Source organism: Ictalurus punctatus, chromosome 27, assembly GCF_001660625.3.
Source record: "Ictalurus punctatus breed USDA103 chromosome 27, Coco_2.0, whole genome shotgun sequence".
NCBI lineage: Eukaryota > Metazoa > Chordata > Actinopteri > Siluriformes > Ictaluridae > Ictalurus > Ictalurus punctatus.
In genome coordinates, this window is record NC_030442.2 from 8,945,931 (window position 1) to 8,969,924 (window position 23,994).

Consider the following 23,994-nt stretch of genomic DNA (forward strand, 5'->3'; position numbering starts at 1 on the left):
ATTAACATGTATACTAACCCCACTGATAAATGCTATATATAAAACTGTATAATTTTATCTGAATGTTCATAAAGTAAGAACTATCAGGGGCATGGAGGTTTAGTGGTTAGCACATTTGCCTCACACATCTGGGGTTGGGGGTTTGATTCCCACCTCCGCCCTGTGTTTGCGGAGTTCGTATGTTCTCACCATGCTTCAGGCTATAGGCTGATTGGCATGTCTAAATTGTTGGCACCCCATACAGTGCGTCCCCTGCCCTGTGCACCGAGACCCCAGGGATAGGATCCCACGACCCTGTGTAGGATAAGCTGTACAGAAGATGGATGGAATTCAGAATTATGCTTTCAATATGGTTCTTAAAAAAACAAAACAAAAAAAAAACAACCCCTTGCTGATTGTTTTTGACTGAAGAGATAAATCATTGTAAGAGCAGCACAATAGGGGTCTTGTTTTTCTGTTTTTTATTGTGTGGCATGTTGCCTTCATGTCACAAATGAAAAGCATGACAGACTCTAGCTGGCATGAAATCTCCATATTTTATGACCACCTCCCAGGTCTGAAGTAATGTTAAAACATCTCATGATGTTTGTCCACATCTTCATTCGTACCTTGGAAGGAAAGTGGGTTGTTACATACAGCTGCTGACAAGAATATTGAGTGCCATCAACAGCCTGACCTGAATTTGGCACAAATCTGTATCATGGATGTACCTAGCAGGATTATTTCATGACTACCATGGTCATCTGGATCAAATATAGAGGCGTTGCATAAAACAACTACAGCAAAACATATTGCCTCCTTTTTAAGGACATTTAATGGAGCTGGACTGAAACTCTTAGTAAAATAGAATCTTAGTATCTGTGGCACATGGCATGTGTTTTCATGCAAAAAAAAAAAAAAAAACATTTAGAGAGAGAGCAAACATATTTGGAAAATTATTCAGAGGTGCTACACATGCAAATTACATCTTAAGCACTTTACAAGGACTATTTTTTTCTATAAAGCCACTTCCCCTTCACTTTTTTCCATGAATAACTGCACAGAAACAGCTTATTATGTGTGGTTTGTTAGAAATATATTTACAAAAATAGCTTGTTTTTTCCATGACAGTGGCATAAAATACTCCAAATTAAAGCTTGTAATTAGGGTTAGGTTGGTCTAATTAAGTTATTATAGTTCAAAGCTTTCATTCACACTACAGCCAGGAACCGGATGGACCCATCCCCTGCAGCATATGGCTGCCTTATGGCTGTCCCAGCAACAGATCACTGAGCAACAGTAATAACAAGTAACAGGACAGCTCATAATTCACATAAATAGTTATTGACATTTTTTAAATAAAACTACACATAGTTATTTTAAACAGATCTAATCCAGCTATCGTCTGATCTAATCTCTCAAGCAGCAGTCCGCTAGAGGAGGTGTCTAAAGCTGACATTATTTCTATCTGAAAAAGGGACAGGTATCTTGTTCACCTTTGTAATCCTTTTGGCAATATCGGCGACAGCTCGGTCGTCGTAATAGTAAACATATAGATTGTTCCAACCTCATCTTTATGCTTTTTGGAGTCCAGCTGTACTTTTGAAGCATCAAGAATGCTTGTAGTAAAATCTCTTCCTCGGTGCTCAAATTCCTGGACTCGCCCATTTCTTGATAAGATAAGGGCCCTTTCTCAGCTGCACCCTGTGACACCGTGGGATCGGAGAAAAGGTCACACACTGACGCTCACGTGGCACTGGGAAACCATTCGTCTTTTGATCCGTGAGCGCTGTGGCTGTTTGGGATCGGTACGGCAGCGGCACAGTGGACCCAAGAGGAGCCACAGGTAGAGCAGGACGCAGGCCCAGCATGAGGAGAGCTTCACATAGAAGGTGGAGTAGCTGCCATGGGTGAAAGTGGTCTCCAACACTGCTGTCTCATAGCTACAGGAGGAGGTGTAAAGTAAATAGCTCTAGTAGGTTAACTTTCATTCAGGTCTATAAACAAATAAACTCCTTCCCTCTCTAATCCAGATCACTGATGTTAAGCTCTTTTCAACTGACCTGAACCAATTGGTGAGGGTCATCATGACGTACAGGGAAGCTAGGAAGAAGACAAAATGGAAGAAGAAGTAGCTGTAGGCCACACGGTGACTCTCGTTATGGATCACCTTCTGGCATCCTTTGCTCTCGTCATCAATTACAAACTCTTCCTTTGCTGAAAGAACAAATTGGCCCAGAGTAATTAAAGGACCTCTATTTTATTATCAAGTAGTGACAGTGACGTGTGAGGTTCAGTTCTGTTCTTACCCTCCTCTTGTTCGGGGCAGCAGAAACAACACGTGGCTTTCTGTAAATTCAGACACAAATTATTACAACTCATATTTTGCAACTGTAATATTATAGGGTTGTGGGTGAAAAAAAAAGTTCACAATCTGTCAAGAATGAGATACTAGAGATGAGAACATGTTGAACATATTAACCAGGTAAGTGTGTGGTACATACTCCAAGGTACAGAGCAATTATTTTGATAAACAAGATGGTGAGTATCAAGACAGTTTGACCACAGTATACAGAAATGCTGAACAAGTTCTAGCTATTAAACAGGTAACTGTTTAATGCAGTACAAAAACCATAAACCATGGTGTAAAATTGACCACTCTTTTACGCCAAATCAGAGGTAGAACACAACGACACTATCCGTATCCTTATGTATTTGGTGCTTCAAATATCTCTATCTGAATTTGTCTTCATTAAAAATAAACCCTACCACTATACTCCACACTGGAACAAACTGGAAAAACCCCGGAGGAAGAAATACCTGCACTGACAGCATGTGAATTCTGACTCTGACAGCTGCTCATCCTCAGCTACGTCACTCAAGACGTTTTTAATGTTTTTAATCTCACTTGTACACTTATTACTTGTGTTTGCACATGCTCATGATAGTTGGCTGTATTTCCCAAATTATAAACAAACTAGTTGAAAACAAACTGCTGTGACCCTGAAGAGCCAGGTCTTTATTTGAGCTCCATCGCGCCTGCATTAAAGCATAAAGCTCCTGCTCTTGCAAGTTTTTTGTTGTGCTCTTATATCTCTTAGCAGCATATCTCTAGTCTCAAGATGATCCCCTGAGAACCTTTCTGGCAAAAAAGCCAAGCAAAAACAAACAAACAACTATAGCATACTTCCTACACTGCAAAAAAGTAATCTTAGCAAGTGAAAATATCTTGAATATAGTTACATTTATCTTGTATTTCTCATTATAAGATTATAATAAAACAAATATAAAATCATTAAACCTATTTCTGGACATTATTACTCATTTCAAGCTTGTCGTTTTCTTATTCTATTGGCAGATCATTTTCCTTTTTTTTTTTTTTTTTTTTTTTTTTTTTTTTTTTTTTTTTTTTTTTTTAGAATAAGTGCTTAAAATTAGTCAAACTATCTGCCAATAGAACAAGATAGAACAATAGTACAAATGGCTTGAAATAGATTTCATAATCTTATATTCAGTTAACTGTAATCTTATAACAGGAAATACTAGATACGTTTGACTATAATAAAGGTATTTCCATTTGATAAGATGTCATCACTTGCAGTGTACTTGTATCTGCATTTATTTGTAACTGGTTAGAACTCTACCTGTTCAATTCTGTTCCATCATTACTCCAGATAATGTCCTTGTTCTTTCTTTTTTATAATACTTACAACTCCTTATAAGTTTTAGTGAATGAACGCTGAGAGATATGGACCATGGATATTAAATTTACCATAACCAGGTGTTAAATCCTCGCATTTAATCTGCTCACAGAAGCACTTGAAAGTTTGTGACCTAACTTTTTTTAAAAATCCTATTTTAAAGCTGCATGTAGTGCTATTGTTGCTAATGGTATAAAATCACTGAGACCTATCGAGGTGCCAAGGCTAAATGGGAGGTGCAACTCACCTGGAACTCATATCGATAAACTTTAATCATCCAGAACGGTCCAAACACTTCAGCCAAGTAAGAAGCCTCATTACTGTAGGGGAACATTAGTTGTTAATGAAATGGAAACACACTTGAGTACATTGATCAGGATATTTGAAAATACTCACCATGCAAACAGCACACAGCAGTACATAATGGCAGCTCCGATGATAGCAACAGCATTTCCTTCGTTCTGAATCTCGTTTCTGCCAATGTTAGGGTAGCAAGCGGTCACGTTGACACCCTGGTACTCCACTGAAAAACACACACACACACACACACACACAGGTCTTTGTCAATTTCGACAAAGACCAAAGTTTCCATTTCTGCCTCCAGTGGCAAGACGACTGAAGATGGCCCCCGGGCGCAGTGACTCATACACCCATTCATACACTTTGGAAATGCCAATCAGCCTACAGTGCATGTCTTTGGACTGGGGAGGAAACCGGAGTACCCGGAGGAAACCCCCGCAGCACGGGGAGAACATGCAAACTCCACACACACAGTTAATCGAACCCCCAACCCTGGAGGTGTGAGGCGAACGTGTTAACCACTAAGCCACCATTCTTCTCAGATGAGATTAAAGCTCCAGTTTGCTATAGATTGCTATAGACTGAGGACATTGAGCACCACCCAATTGTACAAGTCCTGAGCTAGTTGTTATTAAAGAGGTTGTAAAAAGCTTCGTTATTGCAAAAGAGTTTGTGTGTGTTGAAAAGCTGTTTTATGTTTTATAGCAAGCTGACTGTGCATATTCATCAAACATGTCAAAGCTTAACCCATACTGCCTGGAGACAACTTATAAGCATATTTTACACACAATGTCGTAATGATATAGTCTGATGCCTCAACAGACTCCAGACTAATACCAGGTCGTCAGCATATTTACTTCTAATATCTAGTGTCTTTATTTTCTAATACTTTTCTTATATATCTAAGATTAGTCAACTGAAACACTGAACTAAAACACGTGATTATGACTTGAAGGCTTCCATTTCCTGATCATCCAAGTTTTTGTAGTTTTTGAATGCACTATTATAATCTTTGTCACAGACTGATCATGACTGATAAAGATTAAAATATTATATATATATATATATATATATATATATATATATATATATATATATATATATATATATATATATATATATATATATATATATATATATATATAATATGTGTGTGTGTGGGTGTGTGTGTGTTTTGTTTCTATGGTTTGATATCCATGAGAGCAGAGTATTTTGTGAATCTTTTGAACAAAAGGATCAAAAGGTTAAAAAATAAAGGCAATTTTCACAGCCTTCTTTGCTCATATTTACCAAGGGTGCCAATATTAGTGGAGGGCACTGTAGCTCAGAGAATCAGGTAAGATAATGGCTTAGACTTCTATGTTCATTCATGCTTAGTGGGACAGTGTGATCACCTCAGAACATCTCAGAGACGCCCTTTACAGCTCCCGAGTGTTCAAATGATTGACCGTTGCTTATCCCTTTACTTCTTACATTCACTGTCAACAAGCCCTCATTTCACCCATGACAGGCTGAGACAGACTGTACTTCCACTCCTGTAACACGTTTCCTAATGGCACACACTGGCACAGTACCCCCATCATGCATTACTGTGTTAATGAAATGTCATTCAGTGCTTTAGGAAGGTGATATGAGTTCCGATGAAGTATGGAAAGGGATTGGTGGATACACATGAAAAAAATGGACGTAGAATCCTTTAAGAATCCCTTAAAATGAACTATGCTATAAATGATACATCATGTTGTTGGGGGATAGATTTTGCTTGCCGTGTTTGGTGCGTGTGTATTTGCTGCACCTTTCTCAGGTGGACGGCTGGACAGGGCGGAGAAGGTCAGGTACATGACGTAGCAGCTGATGATGGAGGCCTGCAACAGTCCTGAGCGTGGCTGTTCTGAACACAAGGAAGAGGCCAAAGTAACAGTTACTACCTACAAATATCTTCAAATACCTTAAACAAAATAAACTCATTGTATGTCAATATAGTTGTTAATATAGTCTGTCAATATAGTTGTGCGAGTCTCAGTTGCAATTGATTAACACAGTCAACATATTTGTCTTTGTCACCAGTTTCATTTTATGTAGATTGTCTACATAGGTTTTCAAACGCCAAGGGTCGAGTATCTGAAAAGCACGGCAGCACAAAGATCATGGTTAAATGCTAGAGCGAGCATCATGTTTAACACTCTCTCTCTCTCCCACTTAAGATGATCTTAACTTTGCAATGCTTTTGGGAAACTCTGGTCAAGCCCTGCTCATTTTAAATGTCTAGCTGTAGTGAAGTACTTTGACTGAGTACTTTGGTGTCTCCACTCTGATTAATTTGCATTGGGTTTACAAGTTACTGGAAATGTCTTCAGCAACTCACTCCGTCCCTCTATGTTTGTTTACAGGTCTTCAGTGATGAATTCATGGTGGTTTTGGAGTTATATATGAATACGGAGCTGCCAACTTCGCTAAGCCAGAATTTCATTAGAAACACCCTACATTTATGGGTAAAGCACGGTAAAATATTTTACAGTATATCTCTGTATATAATCTACTACATTTGCATTTGCTTGTTTGGGTGATGCCTTTATCCAAAGCAACTTACAATTGTGTGTTCATCTAAAATAGTACATTGCATTTTCTGCTACTGTACTGTAAACCAGTGCACTGCTACAATTGCCCATAATTTGTAGTCAGTGGACAGTCAGCTCCACATTCAGCATAAATGATCAAACGTTTTTAGCTCAATTTTATTGACTATTTAAGTACACAAATGTTTGAATTTACTACCAACCAGCTGAATGTATAAACTTAATTTATCCAACCATCCATCCACTTTCTATACTGCTTAACCAACACAGGGTCACGGGGAACCTGGAGCCTATCCTAGGGGACTCAGGGGCACAAAATGGGGAACACCCTGGACAGGGTGCCAACCCATCACAGGGCACAATTGCACACACACTCAAAATTCAGAGATGCCAATCAGCCTACAATGCATGTCTTTGGATTGAGGAGGAAACTGGAGTACCTGGAGGAAACCCCTGAAGTATGGGGTGAACATGCAAGCTCCGGGCACACACACGGAGGTGGAAATCGAACCCCTCACCCCAGAGGTGTGAGGCAAACGTGCTAACCACGAAGCCACAGTGCCCCCCAAGCTTACTCTATATAATTATTAAATATTAACATAGGCACAAGTCCACGCTGCGTGTCCATGTCAAATGTCGACAGCTGTACTGAAAGATATTTACTGTTGATTAACTGATTGTTTTGTAAGATTAAGGATCAGTAACAAGACAAAAAAATGTGACAACTTGACCCTTTTATTATTATTATAGGAGTTTGGTTAGCTAGTTAGCATTTCCCCCAGATAAGCATTAAGCAACAGTAAGAAAACAGGACAAAAACAATCTTGAGGATTTTGTCTTTGAGATTACTGCACTTAGGGTAAGAGGGTTGTTCTGTATTGTAGGGTAAAAAAGTCAAGGTGATTGGTGTTAGATTCTTTAAGGCATTTTGTCAAAATGTACCTTGTACAAGAATGAACACAAGTCCATTAACCCTGACTTAATACGTATTAATAGACTGTATGTAGATTTGCTGTAACTGACTTTGCTGGACGCAGGGGGTGACCGCGATGAAGGACATGACTGTGCACAGACCCAGGTTGGTAAACAGCAGAGCTTTGTTGAGTCGGCACGCAGCCGGATGTGTGTAGTACTTGTACATGAAGGTAAAGGCAGCAGTGGCGACAGTGTAGAAAAAGAAGGTGGCACACATGACTGCCACATACCACTTCTTATCTTCAGCCGCGCCAGTTAACCTGAGGAAGAACCGTGAGACATAAGAGTAGTGAGTTTGACTCTATTCCGGATGTTAACACAGTCAGGGGAGTGCTTGTACTACTGTGTGTTTTTCTTGGACTCATGCCATTTTCTGCAGTGGTGCATTTCTGTTTTTTCTGTAGCTACAGTCCTGTCATGTCTGCTATGTTGAGTAAGTGATGCCTCATGCTGCATGTTAGATCCCACAGACATCTGGGGCAAAGCTGTGTATGAAACAGCAAGCCAGAGGATGAGTGAGTATGAGTGTGTGTAGGTTTTGTATAGATGTGTAGAAAAAAAAGAAAGAGAAGGGGAGAGAGAGAGAGAGAGAGAGAGAGAGAGAGAGAGAGACAGAAACAGAGAGAAGTCTGAATGAGTGCTGGCTGCACGAACCCACTGCCCTGCACTCACCAGTTCTTATTCCAAGTGTGAGCGAAAGCAGTGATGAGGATGAGCTGAATGAGGATGAAGGAAAAACCTCCCACCACTCCGACATAGTGCCAGGCTAAGATAGAACAAGGAAAAATACAACAAGTAATACATAGTGAAAAATACTTTTTAGCTTTTATATATATATATATATATATATATATATATATATATATATATATATATATATATATATATATATATACACACACACACACACATATACACACACACACACACACACACACACACTGACTTTTCACTATACAGTGGGGGAAATAAGTATTGGTGAAATTTTCACCAGACATCAGTACTGATTCAAGAAATCCAGAAATATATAGAATTCACAACATTAAAGTCCATAAATGAAGTTATGTGTGTAATAAAGAGAAATAACACAGGAAAAAAGTATTGAACACACTAACTGAAATTGATTTAATACTTAGTGGAGAAGCCTTTGTTTGTAAGGACAGCTTCAAGACACTTCCTGTATGAAGAAATGAATGGGCCGCAGTATTCAGGTGTGATTTTGGCCCGTTCTTCTAAACATATCGTCTTTAAATCTTGTTCAGTTGCATTTAAGTCCGGTGAATACTTATTTCCCCCACTGTATCTGAAATTTGACCAAAAAAACCCCACATTTTCCAACTTATTTACATCTATATTTGTTTTTGTGTTACTGAGGTTTGAATTAAATCCATTCAATTCAAGTGACCAGTCAAACTGGCTAATAACTATAAGAACTCAATAGTAAATATAATGTAAATAAACTCAAATAAAACCTGAAAGCTTCATTCCAGTTCCTGTTCACCACCACTCTACTTCTTCGTTTTCTCTGCTATTAGTAGACCTGATTCATCTCATGATGAGGCTTACTAATGAGCTAATGAGCTGATGAGCTGATGAGGTAATGAGGTATGCTGGCAGATCTGTTTCAGTTGGCAGGTAAAATACCAAGCATCTCATTTCTCTAAAGTATAGCAGTTCTCCATGAATAACATGTACTCTCTGCAGAAAACTGATTCAAACCACACTAGATTCATTAAGTGCAGACAGAAATCCTCACGGTGCCTTTTGGCTGTAAAAACAGGGTGTGAAAAAAATCTGTGGGCCAACAGTGCCACCTGGATGAGAAGTGTATTCATTTACATCCAGTGAAGCGTTAGTATGTATTGTATGTACACACTGAAAACTCCATATATCTTCTGCATATAGTCCACCAACATAAACAGTGGAATTTAAATATGATTGAATATGAAACACTTCAATATTATAAAGCCTTTTATTGCAATATAAAACTACACTGTAAAACTGGATAAGTTCATTTAACTCAAAAAATGAGGAAACTAATTACCTCAAAATTTTTAAGTTGATGAATCAATTCAAATCAAGTCAAATACACTTAAATACAACAAGTTTGAGTTCAATTTTTGTTATATTTAAGTGTATTTGGCTTAAAGAAATTGATTCATCGACTTAAAAAATTTGAGGTAATTAGTTTACCCCTAACTTATACAAAATATTAACAAAAACTTGTCACAAATATCACAAATCACCACATGGAGGGATTTTCTTCTTCAGCTGCACTTTACATTTTGTAAGCATGAACATGATATAGATTTTTCATGCAGTGAGTAAAATCTGTTCATAGATATACATATTAGAAATCTAATCAGCTGATGACATTGTTTCACACACAGTAATGTGTCACACATGTGAAGCAATGTTTGGCTGCATCCTGATCTCTACCCTCTCTTTACTGTAAAACAAACAGTTGTCAATAGAAATGTAAATGTATTCTCCTGCAAAATGCAGATATGCGTTAGAGAATATTGCACAAATTCATGAGCTGAAAGAATTGTGGCTCATATACATGCTGTAGAGAAATCAGTAACAAAATGGATCACAAACAAATTTCACGCCACAAAAAGAAAAAAAAGAACTTCAACTAATACCGAGAAGTAATCCGAAAGGCAGCTGGCAAAAACAGAGGATCATTTCAAACCTACATGCATAAACAATAATGCACAGATTTCAACAAGAAATTCAGGAGTATGTACACATATAAACCTTTCCTTTAAACGTTTAAACCTTTAAACAAGAAGCTCTAATATTAGGCAAATTTCTCTGCAAATATTACCAAGCTACTTTACCCTGCACGACTGGGTTATTTATTTGATAAACCTCACTGAAGCACATATACTTGCTGATAAGTTGACTCTTTTTGTCTTACTGACAAAAAACAAACAAACAAAAAAAAAAACACATCACTGCAGCCAGAGAGAAGTGTATAATATAAGAAACTAGAGGTTGGGGTGTGTTATGGTCTCATATGGTAAGGCTTTTATTTTTAATTTAAAAATGTTTTAATTAATGCAGACACTTTTAAAACTTCTGCCCCATATCTTAAAGAAGGCCTTTAAAAAATTCTGTGTTATGAATAGGGGACACACTTCTGCAAGTGTGCATTGTTGGAACAGTGGCCTCAGAAGTGTGCTCTCTGACGCCTGTCTCAGCCATATAATGCATATCCCTGGATTCTTTTTTCATTCTCCATAGTTTTGCCATTGAGCATGACTCACCGTGTAGGAAAGAATCAGTGGGGATGAAGAAGGCAGCTGCGACCATCCCAAGCAGCAAAATGAACTTCAAGAACCAGAATCTGGTAAAAGCACAGGAGAAAGTGAACTGTTTTATTACACACATGTAAAACTGTAAATAGTGCACAGATGGGCAGAGTGAGTGTAAAGTATTTTCTAGCTCATGATGAGCTTTGTCTCTGTGTCTGTGCTCTGTCCTGATATGTAAGAGCTTTAGTGCTGATCACATGCTGTGGCCCTGTTACACGAACTAAGAGCCTAATCCTGGGAAGTCCTTTCTTCAGATCCTGTGCCATAGTACAATTGAAAAAGAAAGAAAGAAAATAATTGGAATCAAGTGTGATGCCAAACAGACTGAATATGCTAAATATGACATTGGATATAATATAGTAGAGACATGAACATGCAACTGAGCCGGAATCGTGTGTGTCTTAGATATTTTTATTTTAAAGCTAGACAAGTTTGATAAAGAATAGGCTATTGCTTTGATTAACAACTGAAACGTATGAGGAAATTATTTTGAACCAAACAATATATATGAGTTTAATTACTTCAATGCATTATGTTTTGGGGATACAGTACAAAGTGTATATATTATATATCAGTTCCAGTGGATGTATTCTGTCTTAAAGGAAACCTCCACCTTGAAACACATTTAATGTGTTTCTAGTGAAATATTTGTGAGGAGCTTAGTGATTCTTGTGCTAATGTGTTGGTTGGTGCTGTATTTTCATTATTCCTGTGAGATGTTAGGGTTTGAGTGGCACTCTGTCACAGCGTGACATTGCAAACACAGTTAAAATAGCATTTAATAGGATAAAAACGAGCAATCGACAGACATAAAGGATAACGGACAGGTTTTGCTGTTAGCTCCTAAAAAAAAGAGCAAGAACTTATTTTCTCACTCACCATGCAGCTATACGACAGAGTTGCGCTAAGTTGGGGTGGAGAATCTGGTCAGCTAGTTAGCGATCTACAAAATGACGAAATATTAGCATGAAAGTTGAAGCTTTGGAGCACCCCGCTGGAACAAAAACTAACAATAGAAACCATCACAGAAATTCTAATGGTTTCCACTACAAATACCATTACAAACCATCAGATAAACCATTAAAACCATTACCATTATTGGTCCTTAATAGTATACACTAGACTTAACATGCTACCAATAGAAGGTAACAAATTACCAGTAGAGACCCACAGGGACCATTACAGTTTCCATTAAAAACAATACAATTCCCATTATAACCATTAAAACCATTACAAATTCTATGAGGGTTTTTATTGTTTTGTGGGATTTTTTTCAGCAAGGCAGAGTGTGCAGATGAAGAGAAGAGAGAACTAGACAGACTAAATGACTAAAGCGCTGCTGCATCGCTCTCGTTAGATAGGGTAAATCCCACTGCACCACTATCAGCAATTAGTCAAATGGCATTATGGGTAATACAGGAAGTTACACCATGTTAATGGAAAAAAAAAGTCAGCCCAGAATTTCATTACAAAATAATTCTTTGAATGATAAAGATTAATAGAAAAGTGTGTGTGTGTGTGTGTGTGTGTGTGTGTGTGTGTGTGTGTGTGTGTGTGTTACTGGTACTGTGATTTTGTGTGTGTGTTACTGGTGCACTTGTTTTGTCTACTGTATTACTGGTACTGTTAATAAACAAGACAAAGCCTCTGCGATCAGTGAAGCAATTCCTTCTGATTGATCTGTAGTGTTACTGACCCATTGTGGATGAGAGCTCTGACATCCTGGCTGGACTTCACATCCACGAGAAGAAGGGCCATCATCAGGTAGAAGCAGGCTGTGCCGAAGGAGACCCTGTAGACTGCAGAGTATCCGACCAACATCTCACAGTTTCCTCCGCCATGGGCCTCATCACAAACCACATTAAAGAAAGGCACCTAAAGTGGATAAACAATAGCAGCTATATGAAATGAAGTTTCTGTGTTGTCCTGTTGTGTGCACCCATGACTGAATGTCTTTAGGCTGTGCCTACAGCATACTAATACCAGCCTGAAGGGGATATAAAACTACTCACATTCTCTCTCACAGCCTCAGAGACAGTACGAGACAGCATGAGGCATGACACGGTGCAGGCCAGGATGTGGAAAAGAGTGTACATTAAACGGGTGCTTGTGGAGGATTTGATGGGTGGACAGAAGGAGCAGCATAGCGAGCATGGAGCAGGACCACAGCAGCAGCATATCTGTAGGGAAGAGAGACAAAAATGACTTTCCACAGACGTTTATAGAATTAATAGAGGACGATCGTGTTCTGAAGGACATGTCTGACTTCCTTTTCCTGATTGATGTTTGTAGCATTGGGAGCATTGTTGTATGAGTCTTTTCAAACAGTACAAAATAGAAACAGGACTTGTTAATAGAGATGAAGTTATTCAAAGACACTCTTGAGTGTTCCCAACTTCATCACCCCCTTAGAAATGTTTATATTATATATAAATTATGCATGAAAGGTTTTCTGGTCACATGTTGTGTGTTTTTGACATATAATCTATCTAAGGAGTAAAACATGATGGGACATGCTGTTATAGGAAAATAATCACGTTACAATGAAGTTAATAATAGCATAGCATGTTATGAAGTGTATATTCTTCTTAAAAGCAGAGCAACTCACACACAAATGCAATTTGAATTAATTAAAGAACATGTTGTACTGGTTATTCATTTATAGTATAACATAGGTTACGATAGGTGATAGGTTGGCACCCTGTCCAGGGTATTCCTTGTCAACTTGTGCCCCGAGTTCTCTGGGATAGGCTCCAAGCTCCCTGTGACCCTGTGTAGGATAAGCAGTATGGAAAAATGGATGGATGAATCGTATAAGATTGGTGAAACAAGTTAATTCCTGTCAGTACTTTTATTAAAGCAGCTACTAAGCAGTCATTCACACTCCTGCCTCTGTTTTTTTTCCTCTATCAAAGTTATTAAAACAAAACAAAAGAAAACCAAAAAACCACAGCTTGTCATGTTACTGAGAAGCATGATTCTCCTGTCAGAAAACTTAAAGCTATAGCTTAACCATTGGCTGTTAGAAAGCGCTGACCCTGGAGACTCCTTCAGATAAAACGTCATCATATCCACAATTACACAAGTTTTAGAAATCTGTTTATGTGAAATGTCTGCCATGCAAGTCACTGTACAAGCTGTTACTATGGAAGCTAGAACATTAATATAAACGTTACAGCTGGAACTACTGTCTGAGCCTTACAGTGAGAGAATAATACTACTAATAATAAACTTTATTTTATTAAGCGCCTTTAAAAGCAGCTTCTCAAAGTGCTGGAATATTATGTAGAAAATTAAGCCACACCTGCTGACCAATGAGATTCAAGCATTTAATGGAGTATAGGAATTTATAAAGTGGGAAACTTCATTAGACATGTGATAGCTGTTTGTAGTGTTGCTCTCATTATGGTTACCTTGTGAGTAAATAGAATTTTTTTAAAAATACTTTTTCATACTTTTTAATAAATTATTTTCCTTTGTGTATAAAAAGCCGTGCTCTTAGCGTATTCTGACTTTTCATATACAAAGTGGAGCATAGAGTGATTTGCTACATGCTGTGTCTAAAGTCCCTAAAGCTGCATACAGGCCCAGGTGAATCTTAATATACAAGTCCACATGTTTAGAGCTATTTGGGTTCATGGTTGTACCATCATTTGGGATGAAGAATTCTACAGCTCTTTTTTTTTTCAGAGGTTAAATCAAAACTTTCCTAGCTGACCTGAAAGGGTAGTCATGTTTGATGGCGTTATGGTCTACTGTGTATATTGATTACAGTGTAGTCACATTGTACTGAACTACCCTGGAGTGCTTGTACAGATTTGAAGAGGCATTCTGTGTTCTTTTTGTAGTCTGCTGTATGAGGAGAGCAACACCTAAGAGAAATTTGCTACAATATAATATATTTATATATTTATATAATGTATGTTTTGGGAGGATAAGATGTTGAATATGAATAGTTCTATAGATTATAGCCTACATTTAGCTGTGTGTGACTCTGTGTGTGTGTGTGTGTGTGTGTGTGTGTGTGTGTGTGTGTGTGTGTGTGTGTGAGTTTACAGTGAGGGTAGGGCTGCTCAGATTTGGATTAATCCATATAGCTCAGGGCATCTGGATTTTTCTAACGGATCTAGACTGGTAGGTTGCACAGAGGTCAAACTGTATTATTTGGACTAAAGCTACATCAATTCACTTTGCGATCACACATTTCCTCATTAATAAATGCACATATTTGATTTGTCTATTCCTGAACATATAGATAATCTTACGGCATATACCAATAGGGATTAAGCACAAGAAACACAATGTACAGATTTCTACATGAATATACAGTACTTTCAATCATTAGAGAAATGATGGCATATATGATAGACCATTATACAACATCAAAAGCATTCATTCTAGTCACTGTGACTGGATCAACATTGTATTCAGTCCCATTGATTGAGAAAAAAAAAATCAATAGAATTAATTAAATGTGAATAAAAGCCCAGAATGCACATCGCTTGATTTACTTCTATTTGTGCCACTAAGCCACCATTACAGATTTATCTGAGGCTGTCACGTGCAGCTCTGTATGATCCTCAGAATTTTGCGTTACTTGAGTATGACGTGTATGAGTGATACTGTTGATAGATGTTAGGGCCGAGAGATTTATATCATCTCAATGATATTGGAGAATAAATTTTTACCCCTGAATTCTTCACACAATGTTGCTTACCTCTTGAATTTGAAAGAACTTTAATATTTGCTCAAACATCTTGATTAACGTATGAACGATGAATTTGTGTATCAATCCCCGCTTCAGCTAAGCAAAGGCATTAGGAGTTTCTCGAACAGTGTGTTTAATTGTTGGTTTGGGAGTTTTGGTCTATGGACTAAACAGTGAGGTAAATGTCTGCAGAAATAGAAGCAGATGAGCGATTTTGAAGAAACCAGTTCATTTTTGAGTGCCAAGCAAAATCTTTTATTCTACTTGGATTTACTTGTATTGTCTTGTATCTAGAGGCATAGCCAGACTTTTTACACTGAGGTAGCCATGTTAGACCCAATGGCTTTATTAGGATGGTACAATATACTAATCCACACCCAGAGAAATGACTAAATGTGGCTACCCCTATCCCCCTACCTGTGTATGGCCTGAGTAGGATCATCATTTGGTTATAAAAGACACACACCAAAGCAACCTTAGCATGTTGCCTAGTAAGTTACAAAAAAAGTCATAGCTAACATAACACTGGCGACATCTTATGAAGTATGTTAACATTATGGAGTCAATATCATTAGCTAACAGTAGCTAATAAGCGACGGAAGACATCTAATGCTGTGCCGTCAGATAACGAATATATACCTCAAAATAATGTAGTCAGTGAAGGCAGGGAATAGTTTCATTCTGTGATAGCTAGCAAAATTTACTTGGTCCTGCATGACATTACACTCATTGAGAGTCTTCCCTACTGAACATAGTTCATTATCATATTCTAGTGGTCATTGTGTTATTATTCAGATATTCACAGCCAGAAATATTTAAGAGTAAGACCACTTGCACAACTTAAAGTTTTTCAGTGAAGTAGCTATGTGTCATGGTTATGCTGAAATCCAAACTGAACTACATTACCCATCAGCCCCACCTTGTCACATGGCACTGATCACGCACACCTGTTCTGTGGTACCTGTAACAAGCACCCCTATACAAGTTCTAGTTTTTCAGCACCTAATTGTCAAGCTTTTGTTGTTGTCGTGTTTGTGCGTCATCGTGTGTGTTACAGCTGCTCTCGGAGTCTGCATGTTTTTGCCGTGTGTCCACTGTTACGTTTATGGTTCTTGTTTTCACAGTTTTGGTTGTTTGCTTTGCACTTTATTCAATAAAAAAAGTGCACTTTTGTCTTCTTTGCCTTCTACAATCCCTGACACTATCTTGCAGAGTTTTTCCCTGTTTCTTCCCTGAAGAAATTGTGTCACCTCAATCAAGAGACTAAAAGTACTTATTATAATTAAGTCTATCTTTTTCATTGCTTTTAATAATAAAAAAAAAACTTGCTTAAATTTTGCCATTTTGTCTAGTTTTAAGAGCCAATAGTGTTTTTAATGACGATATTTATGCTATTTTCAAGAATTCTATTTTGCTTAACCCATTGGCAGATTTTTTATTTATTTATTTATTTATTTATATAAATATTTGCTTGATTTTGGTACGCGGGCACGCAGTGGCTTAGTGGTTAGCACATTCGCCTCATACCGCCAGGGTTGGGGGTTTGATTCCTGTTGCTTCCCTGTGTGTGTAGAGTCTGCATGTTATCCCCGTGCTGCGGGGGTTTCTTCCGGGTTCTCTGGTTTCCTCCACCAGTCCAAAGACGTGCATGGGTGGCTGATTGGCTTGTCCAATGTGTCTGTAGTGTATGAATGGGTGTGTGAATGTGTATGTGATTGTGCCCTGTGATGGATTGGCACCCTGTCCAGAGTGTACCCCGCCTTGAGTCCCATGCTCCCTGGGATAGGCTCCAGGTTCCCCGTGACCCTGAAGAATAAGCGGTATAGAAGATGGATGGATGGATTTTAGTACACTTTAAAATGCACCAAATTATTACATAAGTACACATTAGAGTAACTAAATTTAAGTGTCTCTTTTGTCTCGCTTGTTTCAAGAGAGGCAATTTTGCAGTGAATGTCTCACTGGAGTAGCCATGCGTCAAGCTGGCACTGGCCATGCCTTAGTTATGCCTATGTCTATACATCATCTCCACTATGATGGACGTATAGACACAAAGCATGCTGTATTTCCAGAACACTACATTTCTTCACCAAATTTAATCCACAGTTAGCTAACAATACCCACGGATAGATCAATTCTCCCATTGGCCCTTATTATTATCCATCCATCCATCCATCCATCCATCTTCTACTGCTTACTCCTTCTCAGGGTCACGGGGAACCTGGAGCCTATCCCAGGGAGCATCGGGCACAAGGCGGGGTACACCCTGGACAGGGTGCCAATCCATCGCAGGGCACCCTTATTATTATTTAACCTTCAAACCATTAATCCATCATACCTAAATGAGCAGCAATAAAAAAGTCCTCATTCTGCTAATATTTACAGATGTCACTGTAACACAATTTACCTTTTTACCTACACTGACTGCCCATTTTATTAGGAACACCTGTACATTCACGCAGTTATCTAATCAGCCAATCATGTGGCAGCAGTGCAATTGTGTAAAATCATGCAGACACCAGTCAAGAACTTTAGTTAATGTTCACATCAAACATCAGAATGGGGAAAAAGTGTGATCTCTGTGATTTTAACCGTGGCATGGATGTTGATCTCCTGGGATTTTCACACACAACAGTCTCTAGAGTTTGCAGAGAATGGTGTGGAAAAAAAAAAATGTGTGTGGAGGGTCTGCGGGCTGAAACACCTTGTTGATGAGATCAGAGGAGAATGACCAGACTGGTTTGAGCTGACATAAAGTCTACAGTATGTGGAACACAATGTGGTCTTCTGCTGTTGTAGCCCATCCATTGTACTATGTTTTGTGCATGCTGAGATGCTTTTCTGCTCATCACAGTTGTAAAATTATATGACTTACTATATCCTTCATGGCAGATCAAAACAAGTCCATTTTCCTTATTAATAAGGCGTTTCCACCCACTTACTATTTTTTTGTTTTTTTTGCACCATTCTGTGTAAATTCTAGAGACTGCTGTGTGTGAAAATCCAAGGAGTGGATGGTAAGTGTATTTTACTTTCATCTTACCTAAAATCCATACCTAAACTTAATTGCATGCAAACCGTGCAAACCGTTGCCAATATTTTTAAGACCTGTAAGACATATTATGATATACAATTGCTTTATCAGCATAAGCACATGCTTTGAATCATTACACAGATCTACCACTGACAGAAAAGAAATGGACAGATATCCAGGTTCCTCAGAGAGGTTCCTCATCACTCACTCTGACTTTTTGTACAAAGCGCCTTTGTTTCATCCACAAGCACACAATTCACTACACCTCCCAACTGACCAGGTCTGACTGCAAATATGACCTAAGATGGCTTCATCTGATACATGGATGATTAATAACTGTGCACACTGTAATGGAAAATATGGATTTACTGTCTACCTCAACTATTAAACCAGTATCGAGTTTTTTTTTCCAGTCAAAAATGCAACCATGCGAGGTTAACAGGTTCAGACACCGGAATGGAAACACTATAGAGTCCACATGAAGAGATACAACTGAACATCAAGTTATGTGAGGACAGTCAATGCAAAACAAATGCTTTTACATTGGCCCATTAAACACACGTCACCTCCCAAACTTAGTTTAAACAGATGTGTTTAATGTGTTGTTTCCAGTGAAAGATGTGAACCCACACGCATCTCTGGCATGAATTTTGATATTGATGATATCTGAAGTATATCTTTGACTATTATAAGTCAAACACACCCAAAAAAACATCCACACCTATAGCTCAGTACAGAAATCTGTATACCATTCGCACAAAACAATAAAAGTTACCATATTCCTTGACAATATTTATTCAATCCTTCTACCATATCACTTATCAGTCTGCTCCAAATGTGTAGAACCAGAGGGTCATGAAAAGAAATTCTTTAAAAATGGTTTTTATTTTCTTCTTATGGTTTGGGCAGTATGTTTTGGATTGTTGTCTTTTCGCAGAACCTTATTTAACTTTAATACTTATTTTTGTACATAAATTTGTAAAAAATAGGGGAGTGCAAACTTTTGCACTTGTAACAATTTTGAAATGCATTGGAGAAGATATACACTCACTGTCCACTTTGTTAGGAACACTTGTACACTAGCTCATTTATGCAGTTATCCAATCAGCCAGTCATGTGGCAGCAGTGCAATGCATAAATTCATGCAGATACCGGTCAAGAGCTTCAGTTAATGTTCACATCAAACATCAGTATGGGGAAAACAATCTCAATGATATCAGTGACTCTGACTGTGGCCAGAGACCAGACTGGTTCGAGCTGACAGGAAGTCTTACAGTAACCTTTAACTACTCTTTACAGCTATGGCATGTAGAAGAGCGAGTCGGGATGCACAAATGTCAAACCTTGAAGTGTATGAGGTACAACAGCAGAAGACTATATCGGATTCCACTCCTGTCACTCAAGGTCAGGAGCACAGGCTCATCAAAACTGGACAGTTGATGATTGGAAAAATACCAGATAAAGCATAGTCGTGTTCTTGGCTGACAGGAATCTGACCCGATGTGGTCTTCTCCTGCTGTAGCACATCTACCTCAAGATCTGATGTGTTGTGTATGAGCTGTACAATCTTCAAAGGTTTACCACTTTTGCATGGTGGATGAAATTAACACGAACATATTAACATGTTAAATGAAATCCACTTGTTACGCTTGCCTTTGTTTTTTATGGTTATAAACTAAAATGACTTTCATCCAACTCCTACACTGTGAGCAGCAAACTGCCCCTAAAAAATCTATACTTGAAAAAGAATATACATCATAAAGTGACTATTAACAGAGTTGATAAGCTGGATTTGATGCTATTTATCTTCTTTTGTTTACAACATTGCTTTAAATACAGCAAAATCTTCAGAAACTAACGTACGTTCTAACAAGTTAAAACTACTAGTGAAGAACTACTCAAGATTCAGCACTAGTGGTTTGATTAGAATCTCTATGCATTTGTGGATTGGGATGTAGAAAAGAGAATTTATTCAGGTGTCTAACTTAAAAAAAGACATATGTAACTTCTATAACAGCCTTGTAGCTATCTCATCAGCTGTGCATTCAAATCTCTCTCACCTGGTAGGCAACCATGTTGAGGAAGTAGTTGTAGACACCTTTGCGGGTTATCACCTGAGCAGTCGACATGGCTACTAATGTTTTATCAATTCTACAACAAAACCTAATCAAAGAATTCCAAAAACCAGTTAGTGATGTTTGAAAATAGGATCATTTAAGCTCTAGAAGATTTAAGGTCTAGAAGATTCCCCAAACTTCTCCCAAGAGTCAGCAGTGGTTCTCGTGGCACAGAAGATCCCCCGCTGTGTACACATTCATCCTTCTATGCGTAGTGAACCCAAAATGAACAGTATCCTGTGAACTGGCTGATGGCAGTGAACAGTGCCAACAGAGCGAGTGATCCAGGCTGGCTGGCTGGCCGATAGCCCGCCTTCTCGTTACCCGGAGAGATTAGAGAGGAGGGGGGACTGTTACGTGGATCAGTCCATCTGTCTCGCCCTTCCCCCCGGGCAGCACCACAGCATGGGCTGATTGGTCCAGAAGCATAAATCGGTTCATGGCAAATAATGCAATTAAGTGCAATGCTGCAATTGTAGTGTGGTCATGGGGATGCCTTTTTAGTTCCTTTTCCCACTTAAGAGACCCCCAGAGTTTCCCTATTCTGTGAGCTGAGATGGAAGCTACTGTACATACATAATCCAATCATTAGACCTTGACCCAGAAAGGCAGAGCGGATGAGATACAGACAGAGAACTCACTTTACTCTGTAGAAAGTTCTTCGAATATCTCGAGAATGAGGGAATTCATAAAGAACTTCTTAAAGTTACAGTCTATGCAAATGAGCGTCATGAAAAATGAACCAGACTTAAGTGTTACACTGCTAAAAATATCTTGACTAGAGTCAAATTTATCTAGTATGTATTATTATAAGATTACAATAAACCTAATATAAGATCATTAAACCAGTCTGTTGCCTGATATTTTCTTATGGGCAGATCATTTTGCTTCTTTTGAGAAATAAATGCTTAAAATCCGTCACATTATCTGCCAATAGAACGAGACTATTTCAAGCTTGAAATGAGTACAAATGGCTTGAAATAAGTTTCATAATCTTATATTCAATATTCAAGGTACTTCCACTTGCTAAGATGTCATTTCTGGAGTGTATATGGTAACGCACTGAGTTAAACTAAATGTATAGAAATCATGAGGAAAAATAATAATAATCATGAACTCTGTAATTACTGCATGATTCTTATGCAGAAGATAATCATATGCTGTATATGTATCGTATATTTCATATCTTCTGGAGTATTTATGAAGATAACAAAGCACTGATTTATTAAGCGACCGAAACACTGGCAGTTCCAGCAAGTCTTGTCTCAAACATTGACTAGTGTGATATCATGTGAGATGCTGTTGCTTTGCAACTCATTACAACACAGGAATAGGTTTCCCCTAACTGTGAATTTTACTGAATTATTCATTAACTCAAAAATAGTTCTACCTTTCATAGTCTTAATTTGTAGGCGTGAATGTCTAAAGCACCAAGTAGACAAAACTGCAATTTCTCTTCAAAATAGCAGCAAAAATCCCTGTTTAACTGAAGGCCACTAATCCATGGTTGGATAGACTGCAAGTAATTTCTCTAAACCAATTAGTGTATGTTAAAGTAAACAGGTCATACACACAACAGGCCTCCATTCTCTCTCACACAATGAAAACATCAGATGGCCAGTGGTCCTCGCTGATAATTGGGGGCCTTTTGAGAGAAGGGGAATCTAACCACCCTGTGATAAGCCTGTTTTTCAGCATACAATTGAAAGCACTGCAGTAAATATTTCATTTACAATTTCTGATTGAACTAGATTACAGCAAATCTGAACTGAAAATGTGCCAAAACGACACAGACCAATGATAAAAGATCCACATACATATGATGGGCAGGTTTTCATGAATCAGGAATTTATTAATCTATGCATCTAAAGCTCAAAATCAGCCCAGTGTTTTCCAAACGATGTGTCATGCTAATGTTATCTAAAGATCATTTGAAAGAGAGAAAACAATGCTATGAGAACACATTCAGGTCATGAGGCAATATTTATAAATCCAAGTTACATTACTGAAAAATATACTGCACATGCACAAGTCTAAATCATTTCCTGTCTGCATTATTATCTTACTTGGACCCAGAAACAGCGCCAACACATCATTGTCAGTAATCAAACTGCAAGGAGGAGCTCCAGATCCACAGATCAGTCATACAGTAGGATGAAGATGTTGGTGATAATGGAGTAACGGCACCTGTCAAACTCCTGAATCATTCCTCAAGAGTCCACAGTCAGGATAAGCACTTTGGAGAGTAGATGTTGTCTTTAAAGATGGAAAGCTTTCCTTTTTGTTAAGCTGATTATGGTTAAGTTGAAGGATTGGTTTGGAAGGCAGGAGGAGGGAACAGGTAATAGGTGAAGTTTTTGTAAACATTTCTAAACATTTGTATAGTGTGTGTGTGTGTGTGTGTGTGTGTGTGTGTGTGTGTGTGTGTGTGTGTATATATATATATATATATATATATATATATATATATATATATATATATATATATATAAAACGTTTTTAACAATGGACATTGTCACAAAGCAACTTTACAGAAATCAAGATGTAGATACAGATTTAGATCACTAATGAACAAACCATGACCAAGACTCAAAAAGGAGCCCATCCTCTTCTGTGTGACACCAGATAATGTGATATAAATTTAATTTATTACTCTTTCACAACTGTATAGTATAAAGTCAGTCAGTACTGAATGTGTTGAAAGGATCTTCAGTATGAGCATCAGAGGCTTTTCTGAATTGACTGAGTTTTTAGCTTTAAATCTATTGCAGCCAGGTAAAGTTATCAACTGAATAATGGATGACACTTGAGTATAAACTTTCTTGAGTAAGTGTAATCTTTGGGATAGCCCAGTGAGATCATGTAAAATTCCATACTTAATCCAATGACATCATGATTGGATAAAACATTACAAAAAATGTGGTAAAAAACACAATTTAAATATTATAACTTGTGAGAGAAGACATCAAGTAATGTGGCTGTTATTTGCTCCAGTATAGTATCCTGTGTATTTGAACAAACAGCATAAGTGCCAGATGTACATTATTATTAATTTAAACCCACTGGCTACTGTTTAGATAGGTTATTAATTTAGTTAACATTTTAATTTAAACTCATAAACCACTTTCAGCTAAGAGAATAGTAACAAATAATTTAGAAATATTTTGTTGTAGTGAGTTGGCAAATAATGTAAATAATATAATGAAATAGAAAATCATTATTATTATTATTATTTAGTTCTAATTACATTGTTATATATATTTATATAACCGTTATTATTTAAT

General features: G+C 37.8%; 1 protein-coding gene across 1 annotated transcript; it reads right to left on the reverse strand.

The window, feature by feature from the left end:
* Positions 1–334: 334 nt before the first annotated feature.
* serinc4 (serine incorporator 4) lies at positions 335–20,929 on the reverse strand. The gene is made up of 12 exons (XM_017459242.3): positions 20,654–20,929; positions 12,864–13,031; positions 12,548–12,726; positions 10,804–10,883; positions 8,204–8,297; positions 7,580–7,791; positions 5,776–5,871; positions 4,077–4,203; positions 3,928–4,000; positions 2,289–2,328; positions 2,043–2,196; positions 335–1,922 (listed from the first exon to the last, which is right to left on the reverse strand). Exons 1-12 carry the CDS (start codon positions 20,720–20,722, stop codon positions 1,712–1,714), a joined length of 1,503 nt encoding a protein of 500 aa, XP_017314731.1. The 5' UTR covers positions 20,723–20,929; the 3' UTR covers positions 335–1,711.
* Between the last annotated feature and the right edge of the window lie 3,065 nt (positions 20,930–23,994).